Source organism: Trichoderma reesei (assembly GCF_000167675.1).
Source record: "Trichoderma reesei QM6a unplaced genomic scaffold TRIREscaffold_21, whole genome shotgun sequence".
In the NCBI taxonomy this organism is placed as follows: domain Eukaryota; kingdom Fungi; phylum Ascomycota; class Sordariomycetes; order Hypocreales; family Hypocreaceae; genus Trichoderma; species Trichoderma reesei.
In genome coordinates, this window is record NW_006711168.1 from 216,983 (window position 1) to 235,361 (window position 18,379).

General features: G+C 56.9%; 8 protein-coding genes across 8 annotated transcripts; 3 read left to right on the plus strand and 5 right to left on the minus strand.

Annotated features, from left to right (window-relative positions):
* Positions 1 to 1,092: 1,092 nt before the first annotated feature.
* On the plus strand, positions 1,093 to 3,070 carry TRIREDRAFT_27357 (uncharacterized protein; the record flags this gene model as incomplete). The annotated part of the gene is made up of 5 exons (XM_006968067.2): positions 1,093 to 1,370; positions 1,486 to 1,584; positions 1,646 to 1,713; positions 1,781 to 2,197; positions 2,271 to 3,070. Coding segments are annotated over 5 exons (1,662 nt in total), but the record flags the coding sequence as incomplete, so codon positions are not given.
* Positions 3,071 to 3,902: 832 nt separating this feature from the next.
* TRIREDRAFT_110599 (uncharacterized protein) lies at positions 3,903 to 4,688 on the minus strand (the record flags this gene model as incomplete). The annotated part of the gene is made up of 1 exon (XM_006968156.1): positions 3,903 to 4,688. One exon carries the CDS (start codon positions 4,686 to 4,688, stop codon positions 3,903 to 3,905), a length of 786 nt encoding a protein of 261 aa, XP_006968218.1.
* Positions 4,689 to 5,419: 731 nt separating this feature from the next.
* TRIREDRAFT_110600 (uncharacterized protein) lies at positions 5,420 to 6,772 on the minus strand (the record flags this gene model as incomplete). Its single annotated transcript, XM_006968157.1, has 2 exons — positions 5,420 to 5,645; positions 5,880 to 6,772. The coding sequence occupies 2 exons, from the start codon at positions 6,770 to 6,772 to the stop codon at positions 5,420 to 5,422; spliced, it is 1,119 nt and encodes a 372-aa protein (XP_006968219.1).
* A 760-nt stretch (positions 6,773 to 7,532) lies between these two features.
* On the minus strand, positions 7,533 to 9,833 carry TRIREDRAFT_80904 (uncharacterized protein; the record flags this gene model as incomplete). The annotated part of the gene is made up of 3 exons (XM_006968158.1): positions 7,533 to 8,720; positions 8,788 to 9,617; positions 9,695 to 9,833. 3 exons carry the CDS (start codon positions 9,831 to 9,833, stop codon positions 7,695 to 7,697), a joined length of 1,995 nt encoding a protein of 664 aa, XP_006968220.1. The 3' UTR covers positions 7,533 to 7,694.
* A 572-nt stretch (positions 9,834 to 10,405) lies between these two features.
* On the plus strand, positions 10,406 to 11,264 carry TRIREDRAFT_67356 (t-snare, syntaxin; the record flags this gene model as incomplete). The annotated part of the gene is made up of 2 exons (XM_006968093.1): positions 10,406 to 10,684; positions 10,776 to 11,264. The coding sequence occupies 2 exons, from the start codon at positions 10,406 to 10,408 to the stop codon at positions 11,262 to 11,264; spliced, it is 768 nt and encodes a 255-aa protein (XP_006968155.1).
* A 527-nt stretch (positions 11,265 to 11,791) lies between these two features.
* TRIREDRAFT_67295 (uncharacterized protein) lies at positions 11,792 to 12,574 on the minus strand (the record flags this gene model as incomplete). The annotated part of the gene is made up of 1 exon (XM_006968159.1): positions 11,792 to 12,574. A coding segment is annotated over one exon (783 nt), but the record flags the coding sequence as incomplete, so codon positions are not given.
* A 698-nt stretch (positions 12,575 to 13,272) lies between these two features.
* On the plus strand, positions 13,273 to 15,071 carry TRIREDRAFT_51153 (glycosyltransferase family 4). The gene is made up of 4 exons (XM_006968094.1): positions 13,273 to 13,538; positions 13,632 to 13,767; positions 13,835 to 14,822; positions 14,890 to 15,071. Exons 1-4 carry the CDS (start codon positions 13,288 to 13,290, stop codon positions 15,066 to 15,068), a joined length of 1,554 nt encoding a protein of 517 aa, XP_006968156.1. The 5' UTR covers positions 13,273 to 13,287; the 3' UTR covers positions 15,069 to 15,071.
* A 471-nt stretch (positions 15,072 to 15,542) lies between these two features.
* TRIREDRAFT_80911 (Gamma-glutamyltranspeptidase) lies at positions 15,543 to 17,794 on the minus strand (the record flags this gene model as incomplete). Its single annotated transcript, XM_006968160.1, has 7 exons — positions 15,543 to 16,014; positions 16,118 to 16,658; positions 16,741 to 16,796; positions 16,862 to 16,910; positions 16,974 to 17,075; positions 17,130 to 17,454; positions 17,588 to 17,794. 7 exons carry the CDS (start codon positions 17,792 to 17,794, stop codon positions 15,543 to 15,545), a joined length of 1,752 nt encoding a protein of 583 aa, XP_006968222.1.
* Between the last annotated feature and the right edge of the window lie 585 nt (positions 17,795 to 18,379).

Consider the following 18,379-nt stretch of genomic DNA (forward strand, 5'->3'; position numbering starts at 1 on the left):
CTCCCGCCTCGCCTCGCCTCGCCTCGCCTGAAGCTCTGCATCGTCGAAGCTGCTGTTAGTGGCCTCTCTTACGCTACTAACCTACCTACCAACTCGACCACCTCCCCTCCTACTACTACTACTACTACTAGCAGCAGCATCGTGCGTGATAGGTATCACAGAGGGCTATTACCTACCTCCTACTACATAACCTCTACATAGGTACAGACATACCTACACACCTGGGCCTACACACCACAAGTCGCCGCGCCCGCGCAATCGCACAGCGTGTCTCCGTGTGCGCCCTCGCTGCTGCTGCCCGGAGCGTCTGGCATCGACAGCTGCCGCTTCTAGAAGCCCCAGCGCAGCGCCCAACGGTCCAGGGGGGGCGACTCCCACCGCGAGGCTGATATCGCCGCCTGCTGCGTCTGTGTGCCCTCTGTGCCTGTCCCGGCTGTGGGCGTGGGCGTGAGCGGCCAAAGGCAAGGCCCCCAGAGAATTCTCCAGAACTTTTGTCATCTTCGTTCGCTGCTTTCGACTCCACCCAAGCTGCGACGACACGACACGATCCGACCCGACACGCCAGCCCGTCCTGGCCTGTCCTGCCAACCCTCGGAGCTGCGTCCCGCAGACATGAGGTGAAAGGTGAGTTGAGTGTCCACGGAGCTCCTCTCGAGCTAAGGCAGCCCGCCAGCCAATGCCGGTTGTCGCAGCTCCGAGCTCTTCTTTGCGCCTCCTCGCCCGCTGCCCTGCCCTGCCCTTTGCTTTGTCCTCCGCCTTGTGCATTTCTGCATTTCTGCCTTTCTGCATCCTGCTGACCCTCGCCTTTTCCCTTCCCTCCCCTCCCCTCCCCTCCTCTCCTCTCTCCTCCTCGACCGCCGCTCTCAGAGCCTCAACCCTCGCCGTCGTCCCCCACCCCCCTCCTCACCCTCTCCCCCATTCGCACTCGACAAAGCTTCTTCCCCCCTTCGTCGCTGGCTGACCGCAATGGGGACAGTCCAGATGGCCCACAGGACTGAGACCTCTCAGAAACCGATCCCGGCAATCGATAGACTTCAAGACTCGACCGGCTCCCGAATCGTCCCCGTTTCCATCTCCGTCTCCGCGCCGCCGCCTACCATCAGCATGTCTCCACCGAGTCCCGTCGACCATCCGATGGAGGGCACGTCGCCAGAGGACAACTCGCCCACGGGCCACGGCCACGGCTCCGGCTCCGACCCCGAAGGCAGCTCCAATGGCAAGCCGCCCGTCTCCCGGGCCGGCAACGCATCGCCGCAGGAGCACGGCGCCCTCACCACCTCGAGCAACATGCCCGCCCCTCCTCCCGCCGCCGCCGCTGCTGTTCACCAGCCCAAGATCGTCCAGACTGCCTTTATCCATAAGCTATACAAGTGAGGACCCTGGCCTCCCTCTCTCCCCCAAACCCCCCTTTCCCCCTTCAATGCTTCCTTGACCTGCCAAGGAGGGCCCCGAGACTAAAGCGACAGCTGCTAACGGCGCAAATAGCATGTTGGAAGACACCAGTATACAGCATCTCATATCCTGGTCATCGTCCGCCGAAAGCTTCGTCATGTCGCCCTCTGCCGACTTCTCCAAGGTATTATCGTAAGCAGTGCCCCGACAATCCTCGCCCTTTTCTGGCCAATTCGCTCATTCTCGCCCCCAGACAATACTTCAAACACACCAACATATCGTCTTTCGTGCGTCAGCTCAACATGTACGGATTCCATAAAGGTACCTCCTGCCCCCGCTTGCTTCTGCCTCGAACCTCCGAACCTCGAATGGCTTACCATGGATGCAGAACGAGACGTGTTTCATACCGGCAACCCCGAAACGACGCTCTGGGAATTCAAGCACGGCAACGGCAACTTCAAGCGCGGCGACCTCGTCGGCCTTCGAGAGATCAAGCGTCGCGCCAGCCGACACGCTCTCGTCAACCGGGAAAACACCTTTCCCAAGACCTCCACATCTCAGCCTGGCACGCCCATTGAGCCTGTTCAAGTCCCGCCGGATAGCATCGAGGCTAGAATAGCCAACCTGGAGCACTCCCTGTACGATACGGCTGCGAGACTGCAGAGAAGCGAGGAATCGGCCCACTACATGCATGTCAAGAACCAGGCCATCATGGAGACACTCAACCGACTGCTCTTCTTCAACCAAGAGTTGTCCAAGGGGATACTGTCGCTTGTACCTCCAGACAACCCTGTACACAGAGATGGTTTGTCACACGAAACAATCAGGACGATACGCTATTCATGGGAGACGATGAAACTGACAATGAGGGCTTCAAGTCATGACACTCCAGGGCGAAATGGTGAGGCAGGCAGAAATGCTGCGCTCGCTCGACGAGCCGCACGAGCCTGTCTATTCCGCCAGGCAACAGTTCTTCGGCACGGTCGACAACGCCCCCGTGTCCCCGCGGCAGCTTCCTCAAGACGACAACAGGCGAGTCACGCTCAACGTTCCGCAGGGCCGGAGTCAGCCGTCGTACCGACCAGCCGTCCCCTCGAACCTGTCCGCCGGCACGCGGCGACCCTACGGATCCATCAGCGGCGGTGCCGGCTCCTCACCTCTGCGCAATGCCGCGCCGGCACCCCCAGCAGGGCCGCATCCCCTTTCCAACGTGGAGACCGTCCCCAGCAACCTGGCCAGACGCCATACCGCCGCAGACATTCGCGCACACGGATGGCAGCCCAACGCACCGCCTTATCCCCCTGGAGCCGTGCCGCCGCCCGTATGGCCTCAATCTCCCAATCGGCCCGAGGATCAGAGGATAAGAGACTCTCTCTCTTCGTTTTCCCTGCAGGCCCCATCGGCTCATGGACACCCGCACTCGCGGCCGGCGACGCCACCCCACGCTCCCTTTTCAAACGGCGCGAGCGGAGGGTCGGATACCTTTGGCAGCTGGTCGTGGGGCGCGGCATCGAACCGCGAGAGCAAGACGATTGGAGCGTTGAAGGAGTCGTCAGCGCCGCCCACCAGGAGGGGCAGCATGGCACACATCCTCAACCCCAGCGATACCGCTGAGCGATCAGACGAGGACGAGGACCCCCGGGGCGACGACGACAGAAAGCGAAAACGAAGACAGTGATGCCGCGCCGTGTAGCGTTGAAGAAAAGAGGGGGACTGGATCATGGCCATGGCACATGATTTTGGCGCTGGTTACAACAAGGAGTCTCTTTAATCCAGGCTGGCGTTTTTTTCGAAATATCCCTGCTCCGCACTGGTTCCTGGATGTCTTCAGGTTTCCATCCGTTGCGTTTTCATTCCTTCTACCGCATCTTTGTCTCATTTCCCGACATTTCAGATTGGATATCTTGGCGCTGCAGTAAGTCTGTAAGCTATGCTCATTGATGACGGCCTCGGAGAATACACTTTCGCCTTTACGCCTTGATTGTATATTAGCACATATTCCTGAACCGGATCATGGCCATAGGCTTGGCACCACACGTCCCTCAACAAATGCGGACAAAAGTTGCTGTATCAAGGAATCGTCGATTCGGGCTGGGAAGCCTACGGTTAAAGCAAGAGGGAGGGCTATCATGAGGGCGAAACTGGCTTTTTGTTTAGTATGGATATGGGAGCCAGAAGGCATTCATTGGGAGGTCTCTATGACAACTCGGCAAGACTGACGACGATGTGCATTACTATTGAGACTCGCCAGTGCTATGAAGGATGCTGATTCGGTGATTGGGCATTCGACAAGAGTCAGGCGGACTCTGGCGTATATAGGACGGTCTACCCGATGAGATTTCCGTTGTGGTCCGTGATAGTACAAATGACTACTATAGGATGATACCTCCATCTTTGGCATTTGTGAGGACGCTTTCTGGTGCTTTTGTGAGATTGACCCATGGCCTGAGTCGAAACGCCGACTCTTATGAGGATTTGTGTGTTCCGTAGATTCTCTCTGCTCTTTTTATTCACTTTTGCTCTCGTTTTTGCCTTTGCTTTTCCTTTTCCCGCTGCCTCTTCTTCCTCTTCTTGTTCTTTTTCGCCTCGTCAGCTGTGTTATCACTTATTGTTGTTGTTGCTGCTGCCACCTCCTTGACCGGAACAGCTCCGTCGATGCCATTGCCGTGCTTGCAGTCTTCCCCCTCGACCTCGTCCCGTCTTTCCTCTTGTCCCCCCATTTCCTCCTCTTCTGTACGTGCCCCTCCGATTCCATCCACATCCACCTTGTCACCCTCAGCTTCACCCTCAACATTACCCCCCACAGCAGCCTCCTTTTCTTCCTCCTCCTCCTCCACATCCCTCCTCGGCCTCTTCCTCTTGCTCTTCCCCAACGCACTCCTCCCCTCCTCCTCGTCACTCTCACTCTCAACACCACGCTTAGCCAGCGCCGCCGCTGTCACCCCACCAGGCTTTCCATTCTTGTTGTTCTTGTTGTAGTTCTTCCCAAGGAGTTTCCTCCGCAGCGTCTGCTCCTCTTGCGCTGCGCCGGAGTCGGTTTTCTTTTCGGGGACGTAGCCTACGCCTTGATTGGGACGGGGACCGGAGAAGAGCTGTTCGATGGCGTCTGCGGTGGGGGCGTGCTTTCTTGATGATGATGTTGATGATGATGATGAGGTGGTGGTGGTGGTGGGATTGAGGGTTTTGAGGAGGGCGGTGCGGCGGGAGAGGAGGAGGGAGATTTCGTTTGCGATGGAGGCGCGGTTGGGGGCGAGCGGGAGGGGTGGTGGTTTCGAGGAGGAGGAGGATGGCGGCATTCTTGAGTTCTCTCTCTCTCTTGATGTTGATTTTGGCTGGTGGGTAGGGTTTGGTTTTGTTTTTGGTTTCGGTGAGAGGGAGTGAGGGGGCGAGGAAGAGAAGAGAAGAGAATTTGGTATGGTTTTGAGTTGTTGAGATGGATGGGGAATGGATCGAATGAGTCTCTGAGGCTTTACATTGAGTTTAGTTTTGATCGCGAGGTGTCGTTATGATATCATTGCTAATGGGCTGATGTTCTATCGACGGTTGGAACCAGAGAAGAAAAGTCGTGATCGTCGTGGGGGAGAGCTGCAATTGCAGGACAGATGCAATGCAAGGTTGATTGAGATATCGAGGTCGGAGGAAAGATGAATGGAAAAAGACAAAAAAAAAAAAAAAGGTTGTAATAGCGTCACTCTACATGTCAGCAGCTGGAGCTATGGTGGGGCCTCGTGCAGATGGCATGGATTGATTGACACAGCTTCGTTTGGCTTCGTACAAATGCTGTAAATGGGACTGGTTGCATCTGTTAGAGAGGAAGAGACAATGTGGGAATGAAGAAAGGCCATCGGCCATTAGCATTATCTATCAAAAATACATCAGACTGCACAATGCTTTTCAACGCCTAAAACTCCCTTCGAACCCCCCGATCCCAGTAGAAAGTACAAGTCTATGCTGTTGTTCGATACGCCCAACCGTCCGTCCAGAACCCATGACATCCCTTCCCTGGCCCGCCTCGGCTGCTCAACACCTAGTACCTCGTCGCCGTCGAGTCCGTCAAGGAGAGGATATACGGCAGGTCACTACCGTCTCCATCATCAGCCAGCCGGATGACGGACCCGGAGCCATCCGACGACCTGGACCGCGCGCTGTCGGCCGACGACCGCTGGCTCGACGTGTACGTGCGCCGCAGCTGCGCGAGCCCGCTGCCGCTGCCGCTGCCGCCGTTGCGCGACGCCATGCCCATGTTCCTCCCGCTGCCGGGCGTATCTGGTGCCGTGCGGTACGTGAGGGCGCGGTTCCTGGTCCGTCTCTGGACTGAGCGCTGAGTGCTTGCCGTAGACGGCCTGCTTGCAGTCGACGGCCGTGAAATGCTTCGTGGGGTGGATGGGATCGTTTCCGCCGGAGCATCGTTGTCAATGTCGCTTTCCACCGCCTCTCTTCTATCCATCCTGCTCCCTTCGTATTCGTCTTCTACTTCGTCTTCATACAGATTATCTAGGACTGCCGGATCCAGAGGCTGTATCGATCGCAGAATTTCCGCAAACAGATGCAGCAGCTCGCGAAACTCGGCATTGCAGACGGGCTTTGTCGAGAAGCGAGCGGCTTCGTATCTCGTCAGGAAGTCGGTCACCGTCTCGTCCATGACGGCAACGCCCAAGCTGGCAAGATGCGCAATGTATTCGCGAAGGCTCATGCTGGGAAGGCGCTGCAGCAGCTCCGCGGCCTCGGGATCGAGCATCGGGGGATCGGTTTGCGAGGTCGGATCCGGCGGCGCAAGACGCAGCGCTTGCGCCTCGATGAGGTTGGGCATTTCCGAAATGACGTTGCTGTACTGCAGGTTGGCGAGATCGGGCGAGTTGGGAGACGCCCAGCCGCAGTGCTCGATGACGCCCCAGACGGGGCGATGCGGCGGCATGGGAATCGGCTCGTCGCGGTCCAGCGCCTGCTCGCTCCACGCCTCCAGCTTCGCCCGCGTCCGCGCCTCGTCTTCGAATTCGTCGTGCGCGTCGTCTCCCATCATCTCCTCGTCGACCCGCGGCCGCGCCGCATACGCAATGGCCGCGCTCCTGCTCAGCCCGGCGGCAATCATCTTATGGATCGCCTCCTTCACATCGCCCTTATCGATGGGAACCCAGGACTTTGGTATCGACGCCAGCACCGTCCGGTTCACGTACAGCCGCACGATGTAGACAAAGGCGACGACCAGCGTGGTGACGACATATCCCGACGCAATAATCCAGATGTTGTACCACTGCCTGTTGACGACGGACCGCTGGATGGCGTCGCCGGGAGTGACGAGCAGCAGCCCGCACAGCACCACGTAGAGAAAGAGGTAAGCGGACCGGTAGAGGAACCGCAAGAAGACCTTGTGATGCGCCATGGCAAACGTTCACGCGCGCGCGACGCCCCCCAGGCGCTGGATCTCAACTGATTCGTCGCCGCCCTGCTGATTCGGATAAGGGTATTGATCGCGGTCGCATGGCTATTGCTGGAGATGACGCATCCGAAACGCTGCCGTAAGTGCTGCTGAGGAGAAAGGGGGGGGGGCGGCAACAAGAAGCGATATCGTCAATGTGAAGTGGTGAGAGAGAAAGGGAAGAAGTGGAAGGGAAGAGAAAGTTGGAATCAGGAGCGAGATTGCGTGGGCCTTAGGACAGAACCTTGGAACTGACCTAGCTAATACGGGTACCTAGCACGAGGCACCACTGAGTTCTTCAGCAGGGTCACAGGGGGGTTTGCAGGCATGGATGGGTCTCCAGGGCTCGCTAGGGGAGTGCTGTAGGGGAGCTCGGGGAGCTCGAATGGAGCAGGTGCGCGCTACAAGGTACCGCCTGGAAGGGGGCTGGATGCGCGATGATGTACAGCTACTCCGCGAGCAGGCCGTTAGCGCATGCGATGCAAGGTACGCGGGACCTGCGCCGCTAATCACGGGTACCTCCGGATTGCTGGTGGACGGCAGTGCTGGGCTCGCTTGTGGTTCTTGAGACTTGCCTTGGACCTAGAAGGCCTTCAAGGTCAGGTTCCATGGATTGCTTCAGTACCTTCTAATACCAGCAGTAATACTACCTCCATATGGATGACAGGCATCAGCCGGTAAATGCAGGCTGTATGTACAAAGATATCCTACTCATTCGTTGCTCTTTTTTCCTTTCATTATTCTCGGTTGATGACAGTGAACCCTCAAACTCCGGTATCGTCTCATGCGATATGCGACAATCATGACCCCCCCCCGAAAAGATTCTCCCTTCGTATAAGTACATTTTGCTCTCCCTACCTCACTCGAAACCCATGAAACTTGACGTCTATCGAACCTGTTCCATCTCGGGCAGCCTAAACCCCCTCCGTGCCGGCTTCGACAATCCCCAATCTTCAATGGTTCTCGTTTCAACGGCGACTTCTTGCTGGCTTGTCATCAAGAATCTCGCCCTGGGCTTCTCCACTTCGGGTTTCCCATAGGCCTCCTTTGCAGTCCGCAAGTCGGTGCGCGTAAGCCTAAGATCGGTGCTGTAGGGCTCAAACTTGACAATGACCTGCTCCAGTCCCGTCTTCAAGGCCACCAGCAGCTCGTCCACCTCGGGACAATCCTTGGCTCCCTTGATGTCGGTCCAGTGCAGAGGAAACTGTTCCTTCAGGGCCTCCACCTTCTTGATGATTGATGTCAGGGTCCGGATGATGGTGGGCACATCTCGGTGCACGTTGCCATACGAATCTTCAGCCAGGCTGTTAACCGCCAGCTGGCAGAGTGCGGTGGCCGCGTTCGCGTACAATGTCGGCTCAGCATACGGGCTTCCCAGGACAGCGGCGGCGAACTGCGTGCGGAAGTCTTGTCGGATCAGACTGCCAATCCATCCGATCGACAGCAGTCTGGTAGCAAACTCCTGGGCTTGGTCCTTCAGATGGTCTGGAGAGACCGCCTCTTGCTGTTCCCTGCTCAGCACCCGGTCTTTCGCCGTCTGCCAAGTTTTGCGAGCAATGGGGCTGAGCTCTGAAGCGGGTGTTGAGCCGGGGTTCCGTGCGAGTCTCTCGAGCGCCTTTTCGATGCCCGCCTGCAGGGGAGTCTGCCTAGCTTGGCTCGTGAAGATGGGATCTTCCCTCAGGGGAGCTGACGAGCGATGCCTCTCTTCCATCGGTTGGGGTTTAGGAGCCTCGTGCGCCGCCGGTTGCCCATAGGCATCGACATTGCTCTCGATGCTCTGAAGAGTCTCCAGGCAGATGGAATAGATTTGGGACCACATGGGCCCCCCCTTGCGGTCGATGTCATTGAAGATACTTTGCCTCCGGGCCGAATCATTCTGCGCAATAAGGGCCAACTCCCACATGGCAAAGGCCTGTTGCGATGTTCCGCGTTAGTGATTGCGAGACTCACGTCTCTCTGATATAAACTGATGCTCTCACCTGAATGGAGAGCTTCTTGCTCTTTAGGCCGTTCAACAGACTGCCATTAGGATCCTTCGACTCAGATGTCAAAGGAATGCCATTCTTCAGCGGCTTCTTAACCATGAAGAGGGAGAAAGCCTTATTACCCGCTGTCCACAGGAACCCAACGCCGGCTCCTGCCACGACACAACGTGCCAAGAGGTAAATGTCCGTAGGCCACGACGACGGGAGCATGTTGGTCCGGGGCATGTTGTAGAAGGGGCGCAGGAACGTCAACCCCCACGACCAGGCAAACGATCTCAAAAAGAGAAAGTACAGGACTATCGCCCCGGGGACAGCCATGAGAGATATCTTGAAGCATTCTGCTAGAGCCATAGGAAGCTCTTCCAGCACAGCTTGCAGAGATCCCGACACGATTCCCGTGCTCTTTTGCTCCTTTACGGGCTTCCTCTCCAGCGCGCCAAGATCCAGACGGTCCACATCGTGTCTGTAGTGCTCCACGGTCTGCACCAGGGCGAAGGTGAACATGTAACAGGCGAAGAAGACGGGTCGCTCGTTCAGCCGGGCGCGATCGCCGCTGTAGTATGTGATCCAGTGGAGGTTCGCGTCCTCATCCCTCGTTCCAAGATAGATGGCGCAGTAAAGCAGGCTCGAAACGCTGTACCAGAGCGCCGTCTCGTACGTCCGGGCGCTAAGCAGCAAAGAAGCAAGCGTATAGAGTCCCGAGCCGGTCGTCTTGATGCCCACGTGATAGCTTGCGATCCGAAGAATGAGAATGGTGAGGCCGCACGAAAACAGCAGCAGTGCTCGAAAGCCGGCGGGGCCTAGCGGGAACCAGGACCAGAAATCTGCAGCGTTCGAAATCGCATTCAGTTAGATGAGAACAGCAGGGTGGTGACGCAGAAAGACGCTTGTGGTTCCTTACAAGACTCCCAGCTGCTCAGCAGGATCGATTCGAGATACGACACGGCCAACAGCAGGCCGGCCGTGGAGGAGAAGCGTCGGTGCAGAGCAGGCTGCAGAGTGTCCTTATAGGGAGCTCTCCGCGTCGGTGTACCCGCCATTGTCGCGGCGCATTCCCTCTGGGCAGTGAGTCCTCGTGTCGGGGAGAAGACGCTGCCAGCTGGAAGAGGGGTTGAAGGTGGTTTCGGTGGACAAACCGCTGCACGAAGGTATCACGTACGGAGTAAATAAAAGAAAAATCGCCGGCTCAGCAACCAGAGCTTGGAGCAGAGCTGCGCTAGGACGCGCCAGAGCCAAGTCCTATCGCAGGGCATCACGTGGCGATAAGCGGATGGTGGAATGGCAGACACCGGCTCTGATTGGCGCGCGACGGTTCGGAGTGACTTTGCATGGCGTAACTGTGCCGTCGCAAGAGCGTTACGTAGGTAGAGAGCCCCATCCGCTTCCATCAGGCGGGTTTCGTTCGTCCTCCATCTTCGCATCCCGAGATACCGCCTTAGACTCGCCGTCTTTGTTTGCTCGCAAAAGCGCTAGAATCGCATCGCGCCTCTTTTGCTGTTGTCTTTCTGTGGCGCACATATCTATACAGGAATTACTGGACGCAGCGACGCTTTTTCTCTCCCCTATTTGTGCTCTCGTTCCTCTTCCGTTCGCCCTTTGATCCGCAGCAACCATGGCGTACGACCGACTATCCAGCCTCGAGGCCGGCCAGAGCAACGGCCGCTATACCGACGACCCCGCGTTTCAAGACCTTCAATACGAGCTGAAAAACAAACTGCAGACTCTGCTGAGCAACAACCGCAAGCTTGCCAACGATGTCAACGTCCTGGGGACCAAGAAGGACACTCCCCGCTTGCGGGAGCGGGTGCACAACACAATGGAAAAGTCGCGGGAAATCTGCAAGGATATTGGCGATGGCGTGAAGAAACTGCAGACGTGGGATGATCTGACTGTATGTCCTCGCTTCATCCTTGCCTTGTGCGTGGACGAGGTGAAAAGCTGACTCATATTGCTAGAAACAACAAAAGTACGAACAGACAAAGGTCTCGAGCGATTTTCAGACGGCCTTGCAAGAGTTCCAGGGTCTGCAGAGGAAGGCTTTGGAAAAAGAGCGCGCATCCATAACGGCAGCCCGCGAAGCGCAGGCATCAGAAATCACGGGCGCCGGGGGCGAGGAACAGCTGCAACTGCAGCAGCAGCAACAGCTGTCGCAACTGGCCCCGCAGGATGAGGTGGATTTCCAGGAGGCCCTGATCATCGAGCGCGAAGAGGAAATTCGAAACATCGAGCAGGGCGTCGGCGACCTGAACGTGCTGTTCAAGCAAGTGGCGCAGATTGTTACCGAACAAGGCCAGCAGCTCATCACCATCTCGGATACCGTGGAGAATATCCATGAAAGCACCCGCGGCGCCGACGTCGAGACCCGTCAAGCAGCGCGGTACCAAAAGGCAGCTCGCAACAAGGGCTGCTGCTTGCTGCTGATTCTAGCCGTCATTCTGACCATTGTCCTGTTGGCGATTTTCGTGGGCTGAGTTTGAATTGCGCATGGCGATGCACCGGACTCGATTAGTGCTTCTCTTTTTGTCGCTGTTTCCATACGGAGTTTCTCTCTTGTCTGTTCCTGGCAAGTTTATAGCTGAGTTTTTTTTTTTTTTTTATACAGTGTCCCGCCGATCACGTTGTCGAAGTTGTATATAGGTAGGATTCGGGTCACCTGGGCATTTTGGAATTATCTCTTGAGCGCGTTTGAATGAGAATTTTATTTCATCTGTTCGGGCCTCGGCTCTTCTTTGGAAGCCTTGACATCCTGACTCCTGAGATATGGCAGGACTATCGGTGGTTTCTGCGTAGACCTGAGTGTTCCCGACGATTGGTGTGGAAACAATCGCCCTAAAATGGCTTCGTTGACATCGTTGAGGGCAAAGGTCGACGCCCAGTATAAGAATATGGCGCTAGGTAGGTCGGCAAAGAGGATGGGAAAGAGAGGAACCAAGAGAAGGGTTCGCCCTACCGCCGTTCGGATCCTCATGGCAGGAGTCTGTGGAACCTGAGGCGGCCCGACGCTCAGCAGGGCCCGGAGCTGGTCCTTTGACAGCCTCCCCCATGACGTCCGGGCAAGGAGTGCCGAGCAGATGATGGGCAGCGCAAAATAAGGGTCCATGGCAGTCAGATCTGTGAACCAGAGACAGCCCCCGTCAACCAGGGACTCGTCGAGATAGCGGCGCGACGTTTCCACGGCTGACGCAACGGCCTGGGCATCCACCAGTCCGAAGGTGTGACTGAGCCATCCCGTGGGGGCACCACAGAGGCGCCTGAGAGCTTCGGAGACGATGATGAAGGGGGCCATGCTGAGGAAGGGGGCAAACGACTTCCACCTCTGAACGCCCCAGCTCTTGTATATTCGTGCACGGGACCGCTCCGTCAGGCCAGCCACCCTCAGCCGCCAGAGTCGGGCTGCTTCCTCGCCCTGGCCCTGGGGCACAGTCGCCGCATGCCGCGCGCTCCAGGCGGTGACCAGCGGCGTCAGCTTGTTCCTGGTGACCACGAGGCGCCTTGTGTAATACTGGACCGGCAGTCGAAAGGTGAAGTTGACGCCCACGGCTACGAGGGGGATGGAGACGAACCAGGGCAGGCCGGTGTGGTGGAGGAAGGTGATGCTGTCAGCTGTCCATAGGACGGCGTCTCCTACGGCGCCGAGATGAAAGTTGCGTCGGCCCGGGGCTGTGGCATTGTTGGCTCTGCTTCGGATCGCGCCCAGCGGTGTCTGGGTAGTGGTATATGGAGGCGAGGCCTTGCTAATATGAGCTGCAAGGCCCCTGGCTGATTTGCTGAAGAAGGCCATGGCCGGTCATGGCTTGGAGATGCTGGTATCGCTCAAGCCGGAACTATTCCGGTTAGTTCCCTTGCGTCCAGCACATGGACAGTTGGAGCATTCAGTCAATCAGCAAATGACTGGATCAATGCTTCAGCGCATCGATGAGCAGTTCGTCATGAGAGCAGCAGAAGATGAAGCGTGAACAAGTCCCGTGAGCGGATCCTGAAGAAATTCAGCACCTCAGCACCTCCCCCCCCCCCCCCCCCCCAAGCTGACGCCACAGCATCAGTACAATGGGCACATACAGGCAGTTGAGTGCTGTGGCTTAGTGTCCTGTTTCCCCCCGACAGGCCCATCCTTTTAGCGCTGTAGAGCTGCTTGTGCTGACGCTGGGACAAGCTGTCAATACCGAGCAAGTCATACACGCAGGATCCCCCACATGCCTTTCTACACCTTTCCCTCTTCTCGCTCTGCTCTGTCTCGTCACGCTCTTTTCTCTGCTTCGTCTTTGCACATCCTTGTTCACACAGGCAATGCCGCCTGCTTTTGCCTCCAGGCTTGTGGCACTGCGGGCATCTCAATAACCAGCATCGCAGCGACGCGCAATCGACGCTCCAGCATCGCCGACTCGGACCGTTCCGTTGCCCATGGCGGATCACTGCTCGGCAGAGGCGGCGACATGCAGCCAGCCGCCCGGATCCAGCTTCAACTCCCCTTCGGTGGTGATCGCGGCGACTTTGATGGCAGTTGCGCCGTTGCTGCTGCTCCTGATTCCCTACTTTGGCGCCGGCATCGGATGGATCCTGCGAACCAAGACTGACGGCACGCGGAAACACCTGGTCAACCTGATGAACGAGGAGCACAAGAAATACCTGCAGCAACGCAAAGGATCGGACTCGCCCAGCACGACCAGCGACTCATTGGACGAAAACGGCGAGCTCAAGGCCTCTACAGACTGGGATGGAGTTGTTGGCTTCTTTCACCCCTTCTGGTATGACTCTCCCTCCAAGTGACCGTGGCCCCTCCCTGTCGTCGCCGTCGGCCCTCGATGCTTTGCCATTGCGTTTCGTTAACACCGCGTCAGCAATGCTGGAGGTGGCGGAGAGCGAGTTCTGTGGGCTGCGATTCGAGCGACGCAAGATCGATGGCCGAGGGCCAAGTGCTTTGTGTATACTGGAGATCGCAGCCTGGCCAAGGATGCGGTTCTGAAGCGGATCAAGGTGAGGATCTAGAAGCAGCAAGTTCCCCAGCAAGGAGAGGCAGCAGCATCACTAAACCAGGTTGCAGACCCGATTCAATATCCAGCTCCACGCCCCGACGATCCAGTTCCTCGACCTGTCCAAGACACGCTGGGTCCTCGCTTCCAGATGGCCAGTCTTTACTCTTCTTGGACAGTCGTTCGGTTCGATAATCTTGGCCTGGGACGCCTTCACCCTTCTGGTTCCCGACATCTTCATCGACACCATGGGCTTCGCATTTGCGCTCAGCTTTTCGAAACTCTTGTTCCGGCGCGTGCCGACTGGCGCGTATGTGCACTACCCGACCATCTCTACCGACATGTTGGAATCTCTGGATCCTACATCTGCAGTAGGCTCCCAGGGAGTCAATGCGGGTCGCGGTACCGGAAGTAAGGGCGCTGTGAAGAAGGCATATTGGCGCTTGTTTGCTCAGCTCTACTCTGTTGTTGGATCTTCCATCGACGTGGTCATGACCAATTCCACATGGACTCAGGGTCATGTGAAGAGCTTGTGGGGTCCATATCGTCAAGACAAAGATCGGGAACACCCCATCACAGTCGTATACCCCCCGGTGGCTGTGAGCGAGTTCGAGAAGGAAGTCGAGGTCTCCGCCGAGAGCGAAACGAAACGCGAGCCGATCCTGGTGTACATTGCTCAATTCCGCCCCGAGAAGAACCATCAGCTTGTGATTGAGTCTTTTGCCAACTTTGTCAAGACCAAGACGAAAGCTGCATCGAGGGCGCAGCTGGTCCTGATTGGAAGCGTCCGAGACGACTCGGATTCCAAGAGGGTCTATAAGCTGCGGCTGTTGGCCAATGAGCTCGGTGTCAAGGATCGCGTTCAGTTTCACATCAATGCGTCTTGGGCAGAGATCCTCGACTGGACAAGGAAGGCCTCTGTTGGCGTCAACGGCATGTGGAATGAGCATTTTGGAATAGGGGTTGTGGAGTATCAGGCCGCCGGTCTGATTGCCGTCGTTCACGACAGTGGTGGCCCTAAGCTGGACATTGTCACCGATATTGATGGTCAGCCAACAGGTAAGCATGCTGAAAGCCAAAGATATGAACAAAAGAAGGGACTGATCTGACGATTTGCAAACCGCAGGCTTCCACGGATCAACGGCAGCCGAGTTCGCGGCGGGCTACGAAGCGGCGCTTTCGCTCGCCGATCCGCTGGCAATGCGTCTGCGCGCGAGGAAATCAGCAAAGAGATTCTCCGAGGAAGTGTTTGCGGAGAGGTGGCTGGCGCAGATGGACCGGCTGGTGGCCCTTTGCAAAAGGTGAAGCAAGGGGATGTATGGTTTGGCTTTCGTGTTTATTGCAGAATACTAGGTATATAGATCTAGGAGATACCCCCCCTTTTCTTTTATTCATAGACTGGTTAGCAGGAGGGTACAGGTTATAGATGTTGCCTTGAGACGATGGTATGTAGACGGGCTGAGGAGCTCTTATGAAGGGTCATGGAGAATACACAGCAGAAGTAGAGAGAGCGCGACACGTAAATAGTAGAGCAGGGATGACGGATAGCTGTCTATGTGTATTCTATGGAAAAGCTTCATGACTCTCTACTCTGTAGATGAACTGAATGCAGGCACCGGCTGTTGTCAAGGTCAAATAAGCTGCTATAGAAGAAGAAGAAATTCAACGATATTGCGCCAAAAAGCCCATGGTATCACGGCTGTATCCAAAGTCTATCCATCCATGAAATCACATCCTCTCTCCTCTTCCCCCCCTCCCCTCCAAAGAACAAACACTCGTCTATATCGTGTATCCCGCGCTATTCTTCTGCCTCGGCTCACTCGCCGCCTCAAACACCCCATCCGTAAACCTCCTCACCGCCTGCACGGAGCTCAGTCCCGGCCTCACCCACGTCACGTTATGTCCCCTCCTCTCCAGCCCCGCCGCAACCTCGTCGTCGTCAAACAATTCCTCCAAGAGGACCGTGTTGGGCATGAGCTGGTCGTGCAGGCGGGGCCTCCGCAGGGCGCCCGCGAGCGCGGCGTCGTGGCCGTCGAGGACGTGCCAGAGGACCTGGGCGGTGGCGGAGATGATGCGGGAGCCGCCGGCGGCGCCGATGGCGGCGTAGAGGGTGCCGTTGGGGAAGGCGGCGATGATGGGGGTGATGGAGGACAGGGGCCGCTTGCCGGGGCGGATGTAGTTTGCCGGGGAGGGGGCGAAGCCGAATTCGTTGCTGACGCCGGGGATGGAGAAGTCGTTCATTTCGTTGTTGCTGCGGCGATGATGAAGGACTTTGTCAGTATGTTGACGTAAAAAGGGGAAGAGGGAAGAGTGGAAGGCCGGGGGCAACGAGTAGGGGGAGAGGGGGAGCTTACAGGATGATGCCGGTCTTGGGCTCGACGATTTGGGCTCCAAAGAGGAGATTGACGGTTGTTGTGAGGGACACGGCCATGCCGGACTTGTCGGCGGCGACAATGTGCGAGGTGCCGTGGTTCTCGGGCACGTAAAAGTCATGCGGGTTGTAGTACTTTGTGGCCTGCGTCTGGTTATCCCAGATCCTCTCGTGGATGGCGTCAATGTTCTTTGGGTCCAGCATCTCCCTCTCGAAGCCGTCCACGTCGCCGTCCACAAAGGCCGGATCGCCGAGGCTGATGCGGGCGGCATATGCGAAGCGCATGGCTTCGGTGAGACGGTGGCGGGACAGGTCTTGGTCGGCCCAGTCGTCCTGGCCGTAGCGCTCCATGATCTTGAGGATCTGGAGGCTGACGGCGCCGCCGGCGGGGGAGCCGATGCCGTGGAGGGTGAGGCCGCGGTAGGTGACGTTGTGGACGGGGCGGGTGAGGACTTTGTAGTTGGCCATGTCGTCGAGGGTCATGGAGCCGCCGGTCTGCTGGACGTAGTCGACGATGGTTTTGGCTTGTGCGTGATGGATGCGTCAGTACGGCTGAAGAATAGGCCAGTCATATCTTCATATTATCCCCCTTATTGTGAGACTTACCGAGTTCTCCATTATAGAAGATGTCAGACCCCTTTTCGGAAATCTTTTCAAGGGTGCTGAAGAGATGGTGAGCACCTTATCCAAGCCACATCTGGGCAGTTTGAGAGGACGAGGAGCTTACTCTGCATAGCGCTTCCGCGTCATCCAGGAACCTTCTTTGACCAGATCGCCTGGGCAGTGTAAGTCAGCATACGAATCTCTTTGGTGGACATCATCCGCCAGCCTCAACGAACCATCAGGGGCAAAATCCGTAGCCCAGTTCGGGTCCTTGGTGAGGAACGTCTCCCCGTCGGCCTTGACCGTGTTGCCCATGTACCGAACAAGATCGCTTGAAACTGCACCACGCTTTAGCATCACACCGCTACGTCAACGCCTCATGTTGACAGTACCTCGAAATCCATTACGAGCCACGTGAATGGCGCCCTGCATGACCGTCTTCCAGGGCAGCACGCCATACTTTGTGTGCATGTACTCGAGGCCCTTGATCTCGCTGGGCACGCCGACGGCGAGCCCGCCGCGAACACTGGCGCTGACATTGTGCTTGTACATGTCCTCATAGGCCGCGGCCGGCGCGGCCTCTCGGAAGTCAATGGCCTCGTACTCGCCGTTGGCATCGCGCAGCACGGCGAAGCCTCCGCCTCCTATGCCGGAGTGATACATGCCGATGACGCCGACGCAGAACGTCGTGCCGACCAGCGCATCAACGGCATTTCCCTAGATGCGATGAAAGAGCGCGCAACAAAAAGGTTAGCTTTGCGCTGACGGTGAGTAGATAAAAGGTGGACGGGTGATGATGGAGATGGCTTCGGGTGAGATCTTAGCAAGAAGTGCTAAAAAGGCAACATACCCCTCGCGCCAGCAAATCTCGCCCTATGGCGCTGCATTCTCTGCTTTCGCTGGCGACGCCACCGAGATGCCCGGGCGCCTCTTTCTGGAAGACTATCTCCTGTATCGCGGCGGCATGGACGGTGAAGGCATGGGGGAGGGTGAGGGCCAGGAGGAGGAGAGGTGGTAGGAGGCGAGAGCCGTGAGCAGCCGCTGGTTCTAAGCGCATGTTAGACGAGCCGCGGTGTCAGGGAAAGGAAGATGGATCAAGGGAGAAAAGAGGAATAAGTCTAAGATAATGAGAATGGAATAAGGAGCAAGGAGTAGGATGGGATGATATACAAAAAAAAAAAAAAAATGAATGTACACGTAAGAAGAGATGAAAAAGACAAAAGAACCAAGGGTTGTCACTCACTCATTTTGGATGTCCGACAGAGATCAGATGGGCGGTCGGTTGTCGGGGCCGGAACATCGGCAGATGCTGCTATTAATAATGAATACCCCAGACGACAAGGCTTCAGGTACCGTATTACTCGTGTCGAAAGGGAAAGGCGGTAGTAGCAGTAATAACGAGGAGAGTATTAAGCAAGGACGTCTGTCCGTTATCGCCAGTGACGCGACTTGTCGCCTTTGCCTCGGGCCTCTTATCTAACAAGCGACTAAGTGCGGCACACGACTCACTCACTCACTCACTCACTCAGTCGCTGCATGTCACCGTCTCTGGCTGTGGTGGAGAGACGGGAAGCAAAGTCAAGATGTTGACGAAACAAAGATGGATATCCGTTCAAGTTGTTGTCTAACAGAGACCGACGAA